The sequence below is a fragment of the Aethina tumida genome, chromosome 3 (assembly GCF_024364675.1).
Source record: "Aethina tumida isolate Nest 87 chromosome 3, icAetTumi1.1, whole genome shotgun sequence".
Classification (NCBI taxonomy): domain Eukaryota; kingdom Metazoa; phylum Arthropoda; class Insecta; order Coleoptera; family Nitidulidae; genus Aethina; species Aethina tumida.
In genome coordinates, this window is record NC_065437.1 from 11,430,253 (window position 1) to 11,453,399 (window position 23,147).

Here is a 23,147-nt window from a genome sequence, read left to right on the forward strand (position 1 = left end):
GTTATTAATGTAATAAGTAGATCTTTTTATTGATTTTCTTTACTTTTATAAATTAAGTGTGTACTTACTGATTCTGGTTTATAACTGAAATTTTAGTTGTTTCAATTGAAATTTTGTTTTTTCAAAAAGGTCTCTAATTTATGATTAAATATTTTAATTCTATGGAAAATTCTGATCTAGTGCATTTTAAATAGTTTTCCTGGCTTTATTAGTTTTTAATATATTTAATTTTTGGCTAAATTTTCACCTACGTTGTAACTAAAATTTGTCTGTTATCACCAATTATAATATTAATTCTTGGCAGATACATTAACAAGAAAAATAATATTTTAGGTATTTTCATTTTTTTTTTCAATTATAAATCAATCAATAACTTTTTGATTTCAAATAGTATAATCACAAAATTTTCACATCTTTCAAAGTAGAATTTTAATATCTGATTATGAGTTTTACCGTAGTGAAAAGTAATATTAATCGTATTGATCGATGTCGAAAATCTGATTGAAAAAATTGGCGCCCAACGAAATATAAATATATTTTTATATATCTCGTTAGTAATATGTTTTACAAATTAATGTCTCTCTGTACTGATTTATTTTAATAATTATTCCCCATTAATTTTTTTATGTAAAATTATAATTATTAATATGAAGGATAATTATTTATTTCTCTGATTTTATGAATTGATATTAAATAATTTAGTGTAACAATATATTTAAAATCAAACATATTATCAGCTTTCTTTTTTAAGATTAAACGAGGTTTATGTCCATTTTAGAATATAAAATTATAAATAGGCGCCCAACAAAATGTTAAGAATATTTTTTTAATCAAATTAATACCTGTATTTTTAATCTAAAATTGTAATTATTAATGTAATGGTTTCTTATATGATAAAAACTCATATCACTTTTGTTTTTCTTATCATTCTTATTTGATTTTACAATATTTTTATATTATCTCCTTTTAAGATTAAATTAGGTTTTTGTTCATTTCAAAATATAAAATTTTAAACTGGCGCCCAACGAAATATTAAGTATATATTTTTTAATCAATAACTCGTTAGAAATATGTCTTACAAAGTTAATACCGGTCTGTAATTATTTACTTTAATGATTATTCCTCACCACATATTATTCTAATCTAACATTATAATTATTAAAGTAATGGTTAATTATGTCATAAAAACTGATATCCATCCAGTTTTGTTTTACATGACTCTTATTTGTTTTTATTAATATTTTAAATAGGCGCCAAACAAAATATTAGGTATATATTTTTTAACCACAAAACTCGTTAGGAATATGTCCTACAAAATGAATATCTGTCACTTTGTTTTAATCTAAAATTGTTATTATTAATGTAATGATTACTTATGGACTAGATGGATATCAATTTTATTTTATATGATTTTTATTTGATTTTATTAAATTTCCAATATTTTTATATTTAAACACATTACCAGCTCTAGTCTCTTTTCAAAATTTAACCAGGTTTTTGTTCATTTTAAAATAAAAAAATTTAAATTGGCGCCCAACGAAACCAAAAATTTTATTTTTTAATCGATATACTCCTTAGAAATATATCTTTCAGTTAATACATGTGTCTATTTATTTTATTGATTCACTATTCACAAACTTTTGTTATTATATTTATTATACAAGGTGTTTCAAATAACTTATTCATTAGAAATTTATGGAGAGAGGGAAGATATTGAGTGAAAATTTTTATAACAATTATAACTTGGGAAACTACTTGCGAAAATTTACAGACATGACTCTTTACAGTTAGAAACATTTCACAACATGTTTAACATTTTGGGATGCTATTATGTTGTTAATTCTTGTGTTAATTCTTGATAATTAATATTTTAGTGAGATATTTTTCTGACACAATTAAATATTTCAAAAACAAATTAAGATAGTAAATCGATTATAAATAATAAATATATAGTTCCTTCTGGAAAAAAAGTTACAACTCATTGAACATATTTCAGGATAAGAAAGAAATTATATCTCTTTATGAACTTATAGTGGATCAAGCAGATCACTCTGTATTTATAAGAAAATTATAATTCAATTAACTATCATTTCTATGTTGCTTTTGACTTGAGGCACATTTCCTCCAACCATCACTAATATAATTCCAATGTTTTTATTAATATTTACGTCTTGATAAAATAATCAATAAAGAAGAAAATGCCTTTACAAGTTATAATTGAATCCGAGTTCGACGACCAGGCCATATTTGTTTCCAATATATACTTAATCAACTTTGCAACTCAATTTCTGACGCGTTCTCCGGAGGTTTCAAACAGGCGCCAAACTTTATTTTGTTTATACCACGAACGCATGTTTTCAATTTTGGTAATTACCACGAATAATAGGCAGTAACTTTTTGATAAAATTTGGTAAACTGAATTAAACTTATTAGAAAATAAAAATGTTCAATTTCAATGAAAAGCAAACCAATTTTAAATGGTGGATTATACAATTTTGCTCTTTCATTAACACTATCCGTAAACTGCTTTAATTCATTTTTGGAATGTATAATTTAATTTTGCATCACGCTAATTTAACTTTGTTCTACTGAGAACAATTCAATATTCCACACAACGAGTTGCAACGCCTCAAAACATTTTAGCACGTTTAATTAGTTTTGAGATTTTTGTATTATTGAGGGAAAAAACGTTCTATTATTTGCAGTCTGTTCAGTTTTCAAATTTAATTTGTCTTGGTTATTTAATTCAAATATTATCATAAGAACCAGTAGCATATTTTACAAAATAGTTAAAAATATATATAATATCTATGTTAATTTGACTAATTGACTTATCAATCATTAAGTTACAGATTTACGGCTAAATATGTAACAAAGCTTTGTACCTTAAATGTTTGACGCAGTTGTAAATTTACAAAAGCCGCCCGTAAATGTTTCTTTCAAAGCTTAAATTCATATTCAAATAACTTTATGAATTATTATTAGTTGAGTACGATATACAAGTTTTCTTAAAAACTAATATAGTCACAGTTTATAGATATAGATATAGCAAACTTTTTTTCCGTTGTCAGTCGTGTGCGAATTCTAGTTTAGTTACAGCATATAAAAAATATAACTTACATCATTTTATTCTTTTCCCGTTCGCAGTCGTTAAAACAACCCACAAATGTCAGACATACGAAAATTTACATGGCCATAGAAATTTATACTATAGATTTTGGCATAATCCCAGGAATTTTCACTACATAAATTCTGCACGCAAATAAGCCGAATTTCTCGACGAAAAAAATAAAAAAAGAAATTCTGAACGCATTAATGCGAGAATTCATTTAAAACGGTCGCAATTCATAAATAAATTCCTCGGAACGGAGCAGACTAGTAAAAAAATGAAACGTTTGAAGTGATTTCATATTAAAGTCGTATAAACTTTGTTCTTTTTCTCTGGCTGTAACGGAATATAACTCGAACAAAAGTTTTCGAACAGTTCTCACACATGAACCATGGGAAATATGAAAAAGTTCCAGGTCTGGACGTTGCCGCAATATTGAGATACAAGTTTCGCAACCGAAGGCGAAAATTCAAATTGCCGTTTTTATGCATGCAACTTGTAAATTATATTTCCTTCTAGCTGTGTTGTGCGTTACAAGTGAATTTGTACACGTCCGACCGACACGACTGATAACGGCTGAAACGGAACGCAAGAAAAATAACCCACTGGAAGCAGCACAATTTTCTAAAATAAACAAACGAATAAACAAGCACCCGCACACTTACATTGAGCAATAAAACACAGTCAGTGGTAAGTCCTCGGCACGTCCCAGAGCTCGAAGTAGTCGGGCGGGTTTTGCTATTTGTACCTGGCCGGTCCAAGCCATGGGCAGCCGAATAGCTGGCATCCGGCAAGGACCACGACCAGGACCACGATCATGCCGATCACAGAGTAGACGATGCAGAGGTGCACCAGCGAAAAGACGTAGAGGGTGCGGTGGCACCAGCGGTTCGGGTCGTAGAGGGTCGGCGTGTAGTCGGGCCATTTGATGCGGAGGATCCAGTAGTTGCCCAGGGCGAACCAGGTGATCAGGAGCACGGTCAAGGCCACCGAAGCAACCTGTAAAGTATTGGAAAAAGAAAATTAATAAATAATCATCAATAAAAAAATTTACTACATTTCAATATTTGAATAATAAATTTTGTTTATGTTTACAATACAAATACGCAATTAACAAAATAAATATATATTCTCCACAAACAATTTTAAAACATCAATTTCATTTTTTTTTTTTTTGTTTGAAGTGAAAACTCTATTAGCCGCTTTGGGCACTTTTTGGTAGGGGAAAATCTTATGGGTTCGCGTTACCGACATGCTCGTCCTTCTTTTGTTAATAAATTCAGACAAAAGAAAAAAGTTGTTGATTTGGCTGATAACATCGGTTACTAGAACAACAAACTATGTGTCTGCCGGCGTTTCAAGAAGTACCTGAAAATTAAACCTTAAGAATTAAATCCCAGAACTAGAGAGTGAGTTACAGTTGTACATTTGAGAGCATTTTGAAATCAGGTAAAATTTTGCTAATACGATGTTTTCGTTAAAGGCCTCCAGCTAAGCCAGAAATGAGTTTTACTTTCGTAGTTTTACTTAATATCGTGGGGGATAAGTTTAGTTTAGGTAAATTTCGCAAATAATCGTTCAAGATCAGTATTGTTGTACATGTGTGCTGTGCGCCTTAGACACTTTTTGGATGGATGAAATCTCGTGTGTTCGTGTCACCGACATGCTGATTTATTCAATTCAATTCACATTCGTAATGTAATTTAAGTAAACCATCAATCAGTTAATAATTAAAAAAAAAATCAGCTCAAAAACTATAAGGTTTAGGTATAGGACTAGACATTACCCATTTTATTTGCAAATACACCAGAAATGTAAAAGTCAAGTTATTTAAATCAATATCTTCTCTTCGTTTTTCATATTATCATCATATTATGTGTTCATTTTTATTTTTCATTTTCATTGACCTAGATAATGAAAAATTTGTATTTTTGGGATTATTATCTTACTAAATATGGTGCCCAAAATTATAATTAACGTCAAGTCCGATCGAGATGAATAATATTTCGTTTAAAAGATGAGTAAATTGTTCATTCAACAGTATATAACACGTTTCGATCGAAGCGAAAATAACCGAGTTAGCACTGTGGAAAATTCAAATTTCATACATTTATTGACCACTTGAGTAAATTTCTCCAACAACAAATAATTCTAGTAACCAAAGTTTACCATTTTTAATCATTATTTTATTCAATTAGAAATTTTTGGATTAGACTAAAATTATATAAAATAAGAATATATGATAGACATAAATGAATTTTTAAATTAGATACATATTTCTCTTTCTTTCATACATTTCAACTATGTAAAGAGCTTCGATTTGAACAGATTCTACGTTCATATAATTTTCGGATTATATTTCTATAATTTGTAGTCTTGTTTAAATTGTAAAAAGCTGTAATTGTATGTTTAGGGAGAAAATATGTAAGAGGTAAGCATATTTTGTATTAATAAGCAGTCTGTACAGGCTTGTTATTTATCTTTTTTGTTGTAAAGATGTTTTAAACTTAAAATTAAATTTATAACGCGAGCTTCTAGTTTAATATACCACTAAAACAGTTTAGGATTTGAGTTTGTATTAATGTAATGAACCACTTTATTACGTTTATATCGATTACCACAATTATCACACTGATAATCCTGTTTAACATGTAGGAACAATGTATTTAATTTACATTCAATTATTGATCCAAAAACGTTCAGATTAATATTACAGACACAAAATGTAATTAAAGTTGGTGACACATCCATCACAAAATTGCGGTTAAAAATTTGGCGGATGCGCCACTGCTATGTATATATCGATTACCACAAATATAACACTGATAATCCTGTTTAACATATGGGAACAATGTATTTAATTTACACTCAATTATTGATCCAAAAACTTTCAGATTAATATTACAGATACAAAATGTAATTTAAATTGGTGACGCATCCCTCATTAATTACAAAATTTCGGTTAAAAATTTGGCGGATGCGCCACTGCTGTGTATATATCGATTACCACAAATATCACACGGCTAATTCTGTTTAACATGTGAGAACAATGTATTTAATTTACATTAAATTATTGATCCAAAAACGTTCAGATTAATATTGTAGATACAATATGTAATTAAAATTGGTGGCCAATTACCGAGGCAAGCAATTATGTATCTTGAAATTTTATGTTATGATTTCCATTCAACAGAAAAAAAGAAACATTGAAACTTGATAAAATATCGACAGCAGTGCTCAAAAAAAAACGGAAATCCCTGAGCAGATAAGAACAGCCAATGAACAAAACGAAATTTCTCGAGCATCAGTTCAAATGTCAAAGAAACATGAACCAAATCAGAATCAGGAATCCTTATTCATTATTTAAAAATAGTTCTAAAAGTATATAAAGTAATAAAAATTAATACTGACCTTGGAACCAATAGAAGTAGCATTCATAACTCCGACCTCCATTCTTCTAGTGTGAAGTTGACTGTAAAGAGTCATCCCCATTTTAACACATCCCACCCCACCACCGATGACCATGTAAATAGGAATGTTGGGCTCCCTCGGACAATCCCGCAAAAATTGTATTCCTGCAACAAACACCGCAACAAAAATGAACACTGAATAAAAAGCTTAATAAACTAAAAACAAAAAAAAAAAGTAGCGGTTAAACTCTCTAAATCCACTTAAAACATAACGTGGACAATTAAGGATAACACGATAAACTGGCTCGGATCCCCGCTCCGAAACAATAACGTTCATTTGCGCCGGTCGTACGGGATTTAATGTAAAACTCTCCAGACTCCCGGAGCGGATGTCGTTTTTAACAAGTTTCAAATTGCGGCGAGAGACGCGGTCCCCGGACGATTCGAGTGCCGGTCATCGAGACTCACGGGTCGTGGTCAAGACTTCGGTAGTTCACCGTGATAAATAATACATGGGACTCCCATTCCGCTCCTTTTTTTTTTCTCGGAAAGAGAATGTTTTTTATTCAATATCTTTTTTTTTTTGTTCGATCACATAGAATATTGCGACCCTTGAAGTGGGACTGGGAAAGTGATTTTTGTTAACTGACTGTTTTCCTGATTTCGGTAAACACTGAACGGGACTGATTAAATATTTGTTAACACAGACAGAAACCAGTTCAAATACAACGTTTTTCAACAAAATAATTGGAAATCGGCAATTAAACAGGGACGGTGTGAACGTGAGCCGTAACATTTTATTTTCGAATGGAAATTACTTCCGTTAATGGTAGTTAAATTAAATAACTGCTGCGATTTCTCATTCGAATGCACTTTTGCAGTTTCGGGTCAATTGTTTAACGTGCTTCACTATTTTATGGAACAACCATTTAATCAATTAGTGACAGCCAGTTCTTCAAATTTATTTATTATTCCTTTTAATTAACAATAAATTAATGAATTTCTATAATTAAATAGAACATAAACTTAAAGCTGTTAATTTTCTAGTTAAGTACCAGTTTGGATGCAGTTTGCAGTTCTCATTTACGCCTTTTGTACTACACTAAAATAAAACAAACCTATACGCTTTCGCTTTTAGGAATAAAGTGCAGCCAAGAGTTTGGTTTTATTTATTGTTTTAGCACCAGTCGTTAAGATCTCAAGTTGCTTAAATTGCGGCGAATTTACACAAACCAACTGAAATAATATACGTTCATTAGTGTTTTTAGCTCTCACACGCTAAGGAATACGAAAAGTACTTTTTACATTTATGATATATGACATAATCAAAATTGATGGATTTGCTTTACTGTTTAATAAACCCTAAATCAGAAACCAATGTTAAATAATATATGTGAAGCATTGAAATTGACAAAGATTGATGTCACTGTGTACACTTGGTTTCATTTACAATATAAGTAGTATTAAAAACAATTTTGATAAAATATCAAGATATCTTTTGAAGTGGATAATTTGTATTTCCTTGATGAAATAGATTTGAAAATAATTTCATGTATTATTTATTATATTAGAAAATTTGCAGCTTTGAACAGTCAATTTTTTATATTAATTTACTTTTTATATACAGTAGTGGCCATAATTATTGCAACTTATTGTAATATTTTAAAAATATTAACAGTACTACTTATATTCGATTCGACTGATTTTTGAATCATTATTGTGTTTACTGGTCAATTTAAATTTATATTCTAATGAACTATGTTCACTTTTTATTTGGACAAAATTATATTATTATATTAACTTTTTACTTTACTTATTTAGTTAATAATGAGTCGTAGCCAAACTGTAGAATGTACCGTAAGAGAAATTATAATTCAGCACAATCAAGTCCGACAAAAACAAGTATATATTGCTAGTATACAGTAGTATACAAAACACGTGGTATTGTCCAATCACCCATTCCCAGTTCCTGAACATCTGAACCCTGGTTGACTTAAATAGCCTTAAATTTACCTATGTCTTTCTTACAATTCACCGACATTAGTAGCATTACGCCAATAAGGAGAATAATTGTCGGTATGGTGAGATTTATTATGGTAGCCTATTGTAATATTACTCTGTACCATTGTGCAAGAACGAGTTTCGAGTTGTGTAATGTATGTGAGTTCATTCAGTTTAACACTAGTTTGTAAACTTAGCTTGAAATTTAAAGTGATGCTGTAAAATTTATTGTTAAGCGAGACACGTTAATGAGGTTGGAGATAATAATCATCTAGTTTTGTGGAACTTTTAAAAAGTGGGTGTCTCGTAGATCAAAAAGGACACACCTCTTCTAAGTGACACTGATTACACGTTTCTTACTTCTTCATTTGTATATCGTTGGAATTAACTGTGAGTATGAAACTTTTTTTTATAACTATTCATTCATAATTTTCTGTTGTTCATTAATTGAAATGATCTGTCCTGTCCCTGAGTGTGAGAACTGTAAAATATTTATATCCTAGGGTTTCCAAACTTTTGTCCAGGAGTATAAGTTTCTTTGGTTTATTTTGAGAAATTGTCGATTTAACAACCTTAATACCTTTAAATTACTTTATTACAGCTTTGTTCTATCGAAACTGGACTATTTATTTATAAACGACCTGTCTCAAAAATTTCGAGGTACTTGTTTTAGAGAAGAATACCGAGGGAGGTATGGGTTAAGAATTTATTCGTTTATCAATTTTGGGTACGCTAAGGTAAGTGAAAGCTATTAATATTCTGTTTTTCTTTTAATAATTTTGTTTAATTAATTTGGTGATTAGTTTCATAAAAGTTCTGTTGATTATGTTTATGCAGGATATTACATTGTTTATTAAAACTTTTTTTATTATTATATTGGTCTGATTTTTGAAATTATCCACTTCGAAAGACACACAGTGTATATTAATAAAATCTGAACATGTTTACTTAATTTTTCCAATTTTAAGGTAAAGTGGTATCAATAGGTTTACCGTAAAAAAATATTGAGTGTGCTCTTGTGTATCACAAAAAAAGGGAAAAAACATTTTTAGATAAGCCTCTTATTTGAATGAAACAGGGAGCAAACAGAAGTTGACGGACCCTTAAAAAAATGCATTAAAACACTCATCCCACAAAAATTGTGTTCAACACGGTAAAAAATATTTACGAAAATCAATAGTCCGAAACATGTTCAGGAACGCATCGAATACAAAACGATTTATCTTAATTTTGCCATCACAAAATTACAATATTTGAATGAACAAGAGGAGAGATAATTTGGACAGCGGTTGAATTACTGGACTCATTTCTTTAATTAGATTTCGGGATTGGATTGGCCGATTTAGTAAAATCCCCACTAAAGCTACGACTGTTACGTTTTGGGATATTAACAAACGTCCTTGGGTTTATGTATTCTGTCTGATTGCGTTAAAGACCGCAGAAAAAGAAAAGTGTCCTGATCAGTTTACAAAGGAAACGATCAATTTTAATTTTGTTTAATTTAGGTGTAACACATTACATTCCGCAGTTGTTATGCATAATTAAACTGGGGGAACGTGTTGGAATTCTGACGTTAATCCATTTTGTGGTGTAAAATGAAATTAACAATTAAAACAATTCGCGTTAACGTGAGTGATATGAGGTACGAGGTCTTAAACTGTATTAACTAAATATACACACACTCATACATTTTGAATTTGTTTTAACCCTGCCAAAATTTTATGCCCTTCATTGGCATTACCCAGAGGTTTATTTATAACCATTGCCTTGGTTTAATTCAAAACAAAAACCACTTGCAACAAAATTTGATCATTACAAAGTCCATGAAGAGTAATTGTGTGAATTATTCTCAGTTTATTTGGTCCAGTGCAGCTTCATCAGCCATTAATGTATATTTAATTGAACATATAAATTCCATTACCCACCATATATACTATTTCACGGATTATCAAATTAAATGCCTCGTAAAAGCTTGCGTGTTTATCAATTGAAGAATCAATTTCGGTTGCATATGGATCATTTATGGAATTATTCCGCACAGTTTCGTATTTCAATTTTAACACCGAACGCATACTGGTGTGAACCACGCAATCGAACAACGGTCAGGAATAGATTTAGAATTCAATTCGGAGATGCATTTAACACGTTCAATGATTGATTAATTGTTGTTGGTATTTAAAGATTATGGATGTTGGATATTTTGTAAAAAGTATTTCACTGAGTGGACAGTTTAGTGGAATGCACACTCATTCGATTAGAAATTTCTGAAATTGGGTTTTATTAACTTCACTATATAATCTTCCAGTACCTATGTATTTAATTTTACATCATCTGCAACAGAAAATATTAAATTTTGATACTCAGTTTTTATTTACATAATCACAATTATAAAAATAAATGAATGATTAATCCACGAATCTAATCTATGACCAAATAAAAAAGGTAATAAATAGTCTAGTGTAATTAAAAACTTGTTAATTTTTGTTTATCATATTTTATTGGGTTATTAGTAATTTCTGAGATAGGGCTGACTAACATCACTAGTAGATCATAATTTCTGAGATAGTACTGACTAACTTTACTTTTTGATCACCCAGTGTACTCTTGAATTATTTATCTGTAATAGAAACTAGTAAAATTTACATATTGAATTTCTATTTAAATAACCAAAATTATAATTAATAATTATATGATACATTAATTAATAATTATATGATACTACGAATCTATTATGATGAAATCTGAAATAACAATAGTCTAGTGTAATTAAGAAAATATTAGAATTAATATAAATTAAATTTTCTACGTTTTTCTAAGCCCACATTTGTTTATTACATTTTATTGGACACTCATTTGATTAATAACTTCTGAGATAATGCTAACTAACTTTACTATTTGATTTCCCAGTAGATACTTGAATTATTTAGTTTTATAACATCTGCAATAGAAACTAGTAAATGAATAATCAAAATTAAAATTAATAATTAAATGATTACTTTATCTATGAATCTATTACGACCAAATGCAAAATGGCAATAGTCTAGTGTAGTTAAGAACGTGTTAGAATTAATATAAATTAAATTTTCCCCTTTTTTCTAAGCCCACATTTGTTTATCACATTTTATTGGACACTCATTTGCTTAGTAATTTCTGAGATAGGGCTGACTCACTTTACTAGTTGATCACCCAGTATATACTTGAATTATTTAATATTATAACATCAGCAAAAGAAACTAGTAAATTTTAGATATTCACTTTACATTTTTATAATCAAAATTTAATAATTAATTAAACTATTGATTTATCTGCGAATCTATTATGACCACACCTGGAATGATAATAGTCTAGTGTAAATAAGAAAATGTTAAAATTAATATAAATTAATATTTCTACGTTTTTTTAGCCCATTTTTGTTTTTCATATGTTATTGGACACTCATTTGATTAGAAATTTCTGAGATAGGACTGACTAACTTTTACTTTTTGATCTTATTATTTATCTGTAATAGAACCTAATAAAACTTAGATATTCAATTTCTGTTTAAATACTCAAAATTATAATTAATAATTAAATGAATGATTTATCTACGAATCTATTATGATCAAATCTGAAATAACAATAGTAATTAAGAAAATATTAGAATTAATATAAATTAAATTTTCTAGGCCTTTCTAAGCCTACCATTGTTTATTACATTTTATTGAGGGCTGACTAACTTTACTATCACCCATATACCTGAATTATTTAGATTTATAAAATCTGCAATAGAAACTATTGAATTTTAGATATTCAATTTTTATTTAAATAATCAAAAATATAATAATTCAATGATTGATTACTAATCTACGAATACAGTATGACTAATTCAGAAATAAAAATAAATTAGTGTACATAATTTGAATTATGTTTTTCACGTTTTTCTAAATCCACTTTTGATTATCATATTTTATTGAACATTCATTCCATAAATTATTTCTGAGATAGAACTGACAATTTTCACTATTTTATAACCTCAACATTAAGAGATATTAAATTTTAGATTCTCCATTTTTATTTAAATAATTAAAACTATAATAATTAATTCAATAATTGATTACTAATCTACGAATCTAGTATGACTAAATCAGAAATAAAAATAAACTGGTGTACTTGTTAAAATAAATTTAAATTATATTTTTCTCGTTTTTCTAATGTCATTTTTGATTATCATATTTTTTTGAACATTCATTCAATTAGTAATTTCTGAGATAGGGCTAACAAACTTCATTATACCATTGAAATATTAAATTTTATTACTTCAACAATAAGAGATATTAAATTTTAGATATTCAATTTTTATTTATATAATAAAAATAATAATAATTATTTCAATGATTGATTACTAATCTACGAATCTAGCATGACCAAATCAAAAATAAAAATAAACTAGTATACTTGTTAAAATTATTTTAAATTATATTTTTCTTGCTTTTCTAATGCCACTTTTGATTATCATATTTAATTGTACAAATTACATTCGATTAGTAATTTCTGAGATAGGACTGACGAAATTCACTATTTCACTTAGTATATGCTTGAATTATTTTCTAACATCAAAAATAGAAGATTTTAAATATTCAATTTTTTATAAAATTATAATAATTAAATAAAAGATTCATTAATCTATCTATCCATATATTTTCCATGTTTTCTAAAACCACTTTAATCTCTCACATTTAATTTTAATCTAGTATGATCAAATTAGAAGTGACAACAGTCTAGTGTAATTAACAACTTGTTAGAACTAATAAGGTTAAAAACAAAACTACAAATTATCCTTTCCCATTAAAAAATATTGAAAGTAATAACGAACTCGCAATAAGTCATACATTCGGAGTAACTGGAGTTGTAAACTCCAGAGACTTCGAAGAGTATTGAAATAAGAGATCGATCGCATGCCACACGCACCACAAACAATCGCTCACACGCTAATGGTGTACTACTCACCCATGATAAGCATTATAACGGGCAGAATTGACAAACACACCAACACGATTGTAACAACAACTGGAAAAGAAAAAAAAATAGGTTAATACAAAGCAAGAAGCACATTAGAAACAAGTACATTTTTTTCGAAACAATTATTTGTGTGACCATGATTAATGTATTAATTAGTCTCGTAAAGAAGTTTAACATGAAACTTCACTTTCAATTATTTTTTTATTTTCTATATTTATTTTAAATAAATTTCCTAAAGTTAAACAAATATAGAAATTAGTCTCGTGAACAATTTGTGTTGCAATCGAAGTTTAACATGAAACTCATTTTCAATTATTTTTTTATTTGCTATATATTTATTTTAAATAAATTTTCTAAAGTTAAGTAAATGTAGACATTCATATTTGTAAAAAAAAATATTTAAAACAATTAGAGCAACTTGACAGTTTATAATAGCAGACATTAATATTTAACATAATGCAGTACAAGTCAACATCATTTTATAAACATGAAGTTTCTTTGAACCATTGTTTTATGCATTTAAAGTGTTTGTTTTATATCAACGAGAGCTTCAGTTTAAATAAACGTAATTTGTTCTATATTTAGCACAATTGCACGTATAAAATTTACTGTATTATTAGTATAAACCTTTGACAATAGGATGCAGCAGTCTTGTTTTATTATTTTTAATGAAATCATTATAAATCTTTTAGTTTATTTTGTACTTTTTGAGCTTATTAATACACTTAAATGCAGCCATCTATGGAGGCTATAATTATCTCAATTAAGTCTAATTATAGAGCGTCGAGACTGTTTTTTAAGCAACTTTTGTTGGACTAGTGACCAACAACGTTAATAGGAATAATTCATTAAATTATTTAATTTAGGTTCAATAAACGAAATTTATGACGTTATTTTGATAATAAAGTATACTAAAAGACAGTTTTACGATTTGGAAACAGGCCAGAAAGTGATATAAAAAATGCTAACAAAAAAATCAATGTTGAAAGTTTTTCAGTTCCTTTATTTAACATTTATGTGTGTCGCCGTTGAATCTCCGTTTTAATAATGTCAAGTTTTATGTGGGTTCAGCTCAATTTCAGATTAAACTTAATTTAATCAACCGAACTGTCGTTACATTAAAGGTACCCTTGCCACGCTTTAGCGTGGTCAGAATGCATTAGTGGTCTTAAGTGCAGGGGTAATATCAATTTGAAAATATCGATGTTTCTCGTGTTTTATAAATAGACAAAACTTACCAGTTTTATTGACAATACTCATCGCTTTGCAGACGAAATCGCACGTGCCTGTGGCCTCCAAATTGGCATCCTTCAGCTGGTAGGCAACGGAACCGTAAGTGGTCAGGGAAATGCCCAGACCGAGACCCGGTTCGCTAGCAGGCCCATATTTCTGGTCGGCACAGAGGCGACGCTGTTCGTCGCCGGACACCTGCGGCAGTCCCACCTGTCAGTCAATCGGTTAGGATAGTCTTTTTCGATTTTTATTTATTAATTTCTAGACTCGGTCACAGAACTAAAGACCGTGGTCAACTAACAAGCGTAGAGCCGTCGCACAGCCAAGGGAAGCTTGCTTCTAAAGAACCAGGTTAGTAAATTAAAAAAATATTTCTGGGTAATGTCAATACTTAGTCTATAATATACAACAATACGTAAAATAAACGGAATAAGGAACTAAACCTTTGTAAATATAAAAATATACTTTTATCGACAACATCTGGCATTTGGTTGTAATGTAAAGTGGGAAAATAAAAATGTAAATTCAATTAGGGCAACATGGCAGAAAAGATTGTCTTTTCAAAGGTCAATTTTTATGGAGTAATATATTAGTGTTAATGTACCATAAAACTGAAATTATTTCCTCCAGTTCCAGTTTCGAGTAAATAAAATAAATAAATAGATCCACCTTAACAATGAAAAATAGTAATTTAAATGGCAGGAAACTTATTCGAAAAAAGCAGACCATAACGTAAAAATAAAGCACTGAAGCCAGCCGAAATGTGTTGATGTTTTCGTTACCTGACTAACGGAGCTGCTGGCTCTTCTGGAGCCAGTCTCAGAGAACCCCGAGTTGCCACTGTATCCCATGTTGACGGTACCCCGTGACGCTGACCTGTAGGGCGACGTGCTTCTTCGGGCACCTGAAAAAAACAGTAATATAGTTTTTCGATTATGATAACAGTTAAAATTAATCACTAAAGTGGTGTTTCCAGCTGCTTTATGACTAGAAATTAATGTTATTTCCGATAAAGCGGTTTTATTGAGCCATAAATTACAACCCTAAACGCTATTTTAGATAAAAACACTTTTTCACATTAAATATTCACGATAAATAAGAAATTACATCTAGAAAAAAGGCAGATTTGTCAATACGGCTAAGGAGCGTAATATAAGCATTTTCGTGGAATAAATTTAAAATGAAATTTTGAGCCGAGCGCTGATTTATATCGGCCAGATTTTTGATTACACGTCCCTATTTAACATCAATTTACATTTTCAAGACTCTCCGTAACTTATTGTGTCCCATTAAGTAAATAAAACAGGTTGCGTGGCTCATGAGTCCGATGTAATAAACGTACTCAGTCTGTGCCTTTGAAGGTGCCCGGGATAATAAAACACAAATGCTTCCTGGTAACTTATGATTTTAATAAATAAAACGCCCCATTATATTTACATAAAAAGCCTCCTGGGCAGACTAAACCTTTTTCTGGGGGGAAAGCGGAAGAGTCGTGAATTTGTCGGGCCCGTTCAGGTCGCGGGGCAATAGACAGAAGTACAATAAATTTTTGTGAGGAAAGATAGTGCGCCGCGTGGAAATTTATGATTCCCGCCGGAGTTGAAAGAATTGATAAAATTTTGGGTAATGTGAGCAGCATCCTAGATAAACCTTATTTACGCCTCTATGAGTCGAAAGTTTCAATCTTAGCGGAAGTGTGCAACGGAAACGTGCAGCAAAAGAAACATATTTCTAGGAAGGTGATATATTATGGTGTTGTGTCAGTAGCTGCAAAATGAGATTTATTACGGACGAGATGATGAATTGCCCTAACAAACAAATGGAAGCCTGCATCTTGAAAGTGTACAATCATACAAACGTGCTAATCTAATAGCAGTACGCTTAGAAAAAAGTAATTTAAGATTTTGGTTCATAATTTAATTGTTCAGATTTATGTTGTATACTCTCTTTGAACATTTATTTAAAAATAGATTTTTAATTATAATTGTTAGAAAAAATCTTTAAAAATATTTTTTTATATATCATCCTCAAAATCTGTGTTCGAATTTCATTTTGGTCCAAATTCTCTATGCCTTTTATTGGTCCAAATGTTTAACTAATGCAAGATAATGATATCCCATGTTGTTCGAAATTATGTTGCTGATGTTGGGATTAATACTATAGCCTGGCCAGCTCGCAGTCCAGACCTTAATCCAATAAAATATATCCGAGAATCTAACATTCTTGGGAGACGTTTAAGGGACTATCCTAACAATCCGAATAACTTAAGAGGATGTAGAGCTTCATCTACTCAAAATTAGGCAGGATTTTGACCAAAATAAAATTCGAACCCAGAATTTGAATATTAACAAAAATTGTGAGGCTGCTATTCGTAGTAGAGGTGGAAAAAAAGGGAAAAACGAGAAAAAGAGAAAAAAGGGAAGAGGGGAAAAAAAGGAAAGGTGGAAAAAAAAGAGAAAAAAAGGAAAATAAAGGGAAAAGGGAAAAAAGGGGTTTCTTTGTTATTTGTTTTTTGTTAGTCGATATTCGTAATTCGTTTTTCGAGAAAAAAGGGAAAAAAGAAAAAAAAGTGAAAAAAGAGAAGAAGGGAAAAAGGAAATATTACAAATTAACTAACTAAGCTAATATTACAAATATAACAAATTGTTAAACAATATAAACAAATATAATAGTATAAAAAAATAATATTGACAATTTCTTTTTAAATTTTCTATATCTTTTGAACTTTTTGAAAAAAAAAAACAAATTTGTTTGTTGTTTGTTTGTATTATTCGTTATTCGTTGATCGTCATTCGATATTCGTTATGTCATTTATTTATTGTTGTTTCTTTGTGTTATTTGTTATTAGTTTTTTGTTATTCGATATTCGATATTCGTTTTTCGAAAGAAAAGGGAAAAATGAAAAAAAGGGAACAAAGAAAAAATGAAAAAAAAAAGAAAAAAGGGAAAAAGAGGGAAAAAGGGAATATCACAAATGTAACTATCTAGGCTAATATTACAAATATAAAAAATATAACAATATAAACAAATAAAAACATTCTATATTTGTTGAACTTTTTGAAAAAAAAAAAAATACGCATAAAAAACAAATTTGTTTGTTTTTTTATTGTTTGTTTGTGTTATTCGTTATTCGATATTCGATTCGATCGATTTTTTTAGAAAAACAATATTTTTTAAGATATTGTGCAACAATATCAATCTATTTTTAAATAAAGAGTGTATATACGTTCATTTTTCTCGTTTTCAAATATGTTAATTATTATCAGTGTGGTATGTTAATTTTTTGGAACAGATTAGTTTAGATATTTATCCAGGTCAATTTCAAAAATCCGGTATTTAATATGTAATGAAATCAATATTAAAGATTTTGGAGATAAATCACACTAAAATACACCAAAATATATAAAATTGTTCGTGATAAAACTCAATTGTCATGTAATTAGGTATAGAAATATTGTTTTTGTATTTTATTTTTGTCTTATATTTAGTATAATTTGGTAAATCATTATTGAATACTTGTACGTGATATATTATTTTATCAGTCACGAACCGTCCATCCGTCACGAAAATTATTACATTTTATTTTGTTAAATTTGTACCATCTGTTTCATACATCAATTAATCACAATCAGAAATAAAATAAGAAACATAAAAATACCTGTAGCATTATCTGCGCTGCTCCTCCTTTCCGAAGCGAGGGGTTCCTGGAAGGTCAACGTCAAACTGCCCCTCGGACTTCTGCCACATTCGTCGGTGGCCAAGGTGCTCCTCGCCAAACTTCCCCTGGGACTCCTCTCGGAGCTCTCCGGCCCTATGCTGCCCCTAGGACTCCTGTCTCCCACATACTCCCCGGCTATACTTCCCCTAGGACTGGTCTTAATGAGACTTTCTGGTGCGATGCTGCCACGTGGACTGCGATTCGAGTCCGGAATAATGCTGTGTCTGGGACTGCGACCGATCTCCTCCGGTCCGTTCCACAACGTCGACTCCGACGGTGTCAAGCTTTGTCTCTGTGTACGTCCCACGTCCGGCACCAAGCTGTTCCTGGGACTCCGGTTGTAGTCCGGGCCGATGCTCAATCTGGAACCGTACGGATTGTTGTCGGGGGTCAGGGAGTGACGGGGGCTGCGGTTTGTGTCGGGGACCAAGCTGTTTCTGGGACTGCGGTTGAACTGGTCGGGGACCAGGCTGTTTCTGGGGCTGAGGGCGGAATCGGGGACTAGGCTGTTGCGTGGGCTTCGTTGGTAGGTGTCGTTTGGCACTAGACTGTGGCGGGGACTTCTCAGGGCTGATGAATCGGGAACGAGGCTGTTTCTTGGGCTCAGAGCACTGTCAGGGGCAAGACTGTGTCGAGGACTTCTCCTGTAAATTTATAACGTAATAAAATTTATTTTGTTGAGGCCCAAAGCTTCTTATATATTAAGCTTGCAAAATAAAAAAGGAAAAGTCATAAAATTTACAAATTGTTTGAGTTTATTAGTATCTGGAATATTCATAAACTTGTAAATTTCGAATAGGTTGTAAAATTATTTTTCAATTCCTGTATTATAAAAAGTTTTACGGTTTATCCTCACTGAACATTACGAATATTTCTACGTAAATGTGTTTTTTTATATTTTTTATATAGCCAAGGCTTTGTTATTGGAAAATTTTATGGATAACAAAATATGAATTAATTAAAAACTAACTAATAAATAATAACATGTACAGTTATTATATTACAATAATGAAAAACAATATGTAAAATTTTATAAGTAATTAGTTTTTTAAAGCCAAATTTATTTTATTTTTTCAGGCTATAAAATTAATTGAGTATATTCGATATTCGATAAACAAAATATTTCAATTTCGTTTAACTAATTGTTGTGGAAATTCTAAATTCACTCACAGGGCGTTGTCGTTATCCCTGATCGTGTGCGTGTCGAGCGATATGTCCGGAATGATGCTGTGTCTGGGACTGCGATTGACCTCGGGCAGGAGAGCGTTCCTTGAGGCACGCTCGCTGTCCACGGGCGACACGGCGATGCTCGCGCGACGTCCGGGCGACGTCGCCGCCGACCTGGTGCCGCGCGTCTGCGGCGACGACGCGGCGCTTCGCGACGCCCTCCGACGTCGCGACGAGGTGCTCCTGCTCAACATCGGGCTGCCGTACTCGCCTCCGACTCGCTCCCTCCCTAAGGGGCAAAGCAATCACCATCTACAGACCGATGAGCCTGAAAAGAGTCAAGGAATTTTTTTTAATTACCTCATTAAAACGGCGTCTCGTAAAGACGCAACAAAAAATTTTGATGACTCGACGACAGTGAGAGCCGATTAAGTTTTGTCGACTACGTTGTTTTTAAAATTTTCAATGTGCTCGTGACCTTCGAGTCCTCCAGGAGATTTACGCCGTCGATAATAATTCTTAAAAGTAGAAGTTATAAGCGTAATATCAGGTAATCTATCTTTAATAAAGGAAGATTAGCGGATATAAAAATTCTTTACTTTATGAATAAGTAATTAAATAGTTGCCAGTTGGAAGTTATAAATCCGGTGCGGATAATTACATAGAGACTTCCACTCTTCGTGCAATATTAAACCGCAGAAATTTTATACCGTTGGCAACTGTTTGTTGAGGGGTAAATTAACAGTTTCATTTAATTGTGGTGTTGCCGTAAATTATTGATAAAATCATTTAAATATTGGATTTTGTGCTCATTTACAGGAAATGGGACATGAATTTATTATGCACATTAATTACATTAATTTAATTGGCTCTAATTTATGATCTATTATAACAACAAATTTAAATATCCATTAAATCATTTTTTATATGATAGTGTGCATGTATTTAAAATCGAGTATCGATATGATTTAATTATATTAATTTAATAAAATTGATTAAACAATTTAATATTTAATAAATCTATCCAAGATATAATAAAAAACTAATATTTTTTATGTTCTAATGAAAAATAAATAAACAAAAATTTTAAACATTTTTATTAATTATAATAATCAATAATAATTGAATAAATTTAGTTAAACACATTAATTGATACGTAATCTATTATTTCCCACATTATTAGTTCGTATTAGATACCCAATTCACCTCTAATACCACAATCAAGCCCATTAAATTCCAGGAATTCGATAATTGTGTTCAATTCTCGAAGGAATTTGCACATTTCATCGTCGCCAACACGACACTACATTGCACCCCACCAATTCTCGAGCAACTATATATTTTATGAACAAAAAGTAAAGTTAATATGCATGTAAAGTTTTATAGAACATGAAGTTTTTGTTTCTCTTGTTTCTGGAAACGGCGACCGCAATATTTGCAAATAAATGCGAATTGCCCGGGTATTCGTCGGCGTGGCGTAATTGAGTCAGCTCCATCATTGAAATCCCCGCGGGAATACCGGCCGGTGTTAACATAACACACGGACAATATCTGGTCGGTTCAATTAATTGGAAACAAGTAACTCGTTTTCTGTCACATCACGTTCGAGCATTTTTATGCGATTGTTAATATAACAAAATTGTAAATATGCATAAATTAAAGTGGCATCATGAACACAAGTGAGCTTAATTTTGGAATATGCGAATCAATAAATGCATTTCGGTTTAGATATTTTTATATAGTATATTTAGTGTTTTTTTGTTATTTATAATTTCTTATTAAACATTTTTAGAAACTGCACAAAAAGTATAATTTAAAAATATTTCATAAGTTACATTTTATTTCTTAAATACCCATTTTACACTTTTTGAAATTTGGTGAATGCGCGTTTTACTTTAATGCAGTTCAAGTTGTAATATTTTTCATTTGGTTAAAATATTTACTTATATATTTTAGTATTAATTTATTAAATAGAAATTATTTTGTATAAACCTGTTTCTGAAAATTGGTGAAGTTTAAAACAGTCTTTTAAATTTAATTAATTTATTACGTTACATGTTTTAGAAAATATTTATTAATTATACATATTCGGGTACAACTTCTTCCCATTTTAAAAGTTGACGAATATTTTGTATCGTTTCTTTAATTTGATTAATACATTTAGTTATATGTTTTAGTTGAATTTATTACAAATATTACTCTTTGTAAATATACCTTATTAACCTTAATTCCAAAGTTAGAGCTTATTATGAAATTATTATATTATTACTCTATTTCAAAATTGGTGAATATTTATGAAATTTAATTAAAATTAAAAAATTCCGAATTTAGTGTTCTCATTTCTTTAATTTGATTAATATATTTGTTTATTTTTTGTAACTATTGTATCAAATAAAAATAATCTTGCATAAATCTTACACTTTTTGAAAATTGGTAAATATTTATTTAATTTCAATTTTAAATATATCGTCTTTTTAATTTGATTAATATAATTGATTGTACGTTTTAATTTGAATTTATTAGGTATTAATATTTTTGAAAATTGGTGAATTTATATAATATTATAATTATATTAGTATTAATTTATTAAATAGTCATCTTACACAGATGTGACTCTTTTTGAAAGTTGGTAAAAATTTTAAATCTGTTGTCACTTTAATTTCACTTTAGTCTTTTTAAAAATTAATTCCAAATATAGTGTTCTCATTTCTTTAATTTGACAAATATGTTTGTTTATCTGTTTTAGTATTAATTTATTAAATACAAATTATCTTTTTTGAAAATTGGTGAATATTTATTTAATTCCAATTTTAAACATATCGTCTCTTAAATTTGATTGTACGTTTTAATTTGAATTTATTAGATATTAATATTTTTGAAAATTGGTGAATGCGCAGCTAACCGAAATTATTAATTTAGACTTCTCATCTCTTGATTAATTGATTACAGATGTGACACTTTTTGATAACTGGAGAAAATTTTAAATCTATAATTTATTAAATAGATATAATAATTACCCTTTTTAAAAATTTATAAATGCGCCTATAAATATAATTCTAAATTATTAGTTCTCACCTTTTTAATTTGATGATTATATTTGTTTATCTTATATACATTAAATAAAAATCATCTTGCACAAATCTGACACAAATCTTTAATTTGATTGTTACATTTGTTACACCTTTAATTTGATTGTTTTTGAAAATTGGTGGATGCCCTTTAATTTTAATTTAGAACTCTCATTTCTTTAATTTGACTAATACATTTATTTATATGTTTTAATATCAATTTATTAAATAAAAATCATGTATCCCTTTTAATTTGATTAATATATTTGGTTTCATTAAATAGAAATCACTTTACACAAAATTTTGTTAATGTTTATTTAATTTACATTTAGTTATTCGATTTAGTTTCAATTTGTAAAATAAAATAATAATTACTCTTTTTAAAAATTGGTGAATTTAATTCACCTGTCATATTTATAATTGAAATTTTAAAACTAAAATTG

The 23,147-nt window shown here is 29.7% G+C and overlaps 2 protein-coding genes across 2 annotated transcripts in view; both read right to left on the reverse strand.

Moving 5' to 3' along the window:
- The window catches only part of LOC109600372 (RNA polymerase-associated protein CTR9 homolog), a 357,258-nt gene that overhangs the window by 216,306 nt on the left and 117,805 nt on the right, over positions 1-23,147 (reverse strand). The gene's annotated exons all lie outside the window — the stretch shown is intronic.
- LOC126264831 (uncharacterized) lies at positions 3,848-19,890 on the reverse strand. The gene is made up of 7 exons (XM_049964333.1): positions 19,640-19,890; positions 18,410-19,095; positions 15,534-15,655; positions 14,757-14,946; positions 13,507-13,566; positions 6,521-6,684; positions 3,848-4,108 (listed from the first exon to the last, which is right to left on the reverse strand). The coding sequence occupies exons 1-7, from the start codon at positions 19,888-19,890 to the stop codon at positions 3,848-3,850; spliced, it is 1,734 nt and encodes a 577-aa protein (XP_049820290.1).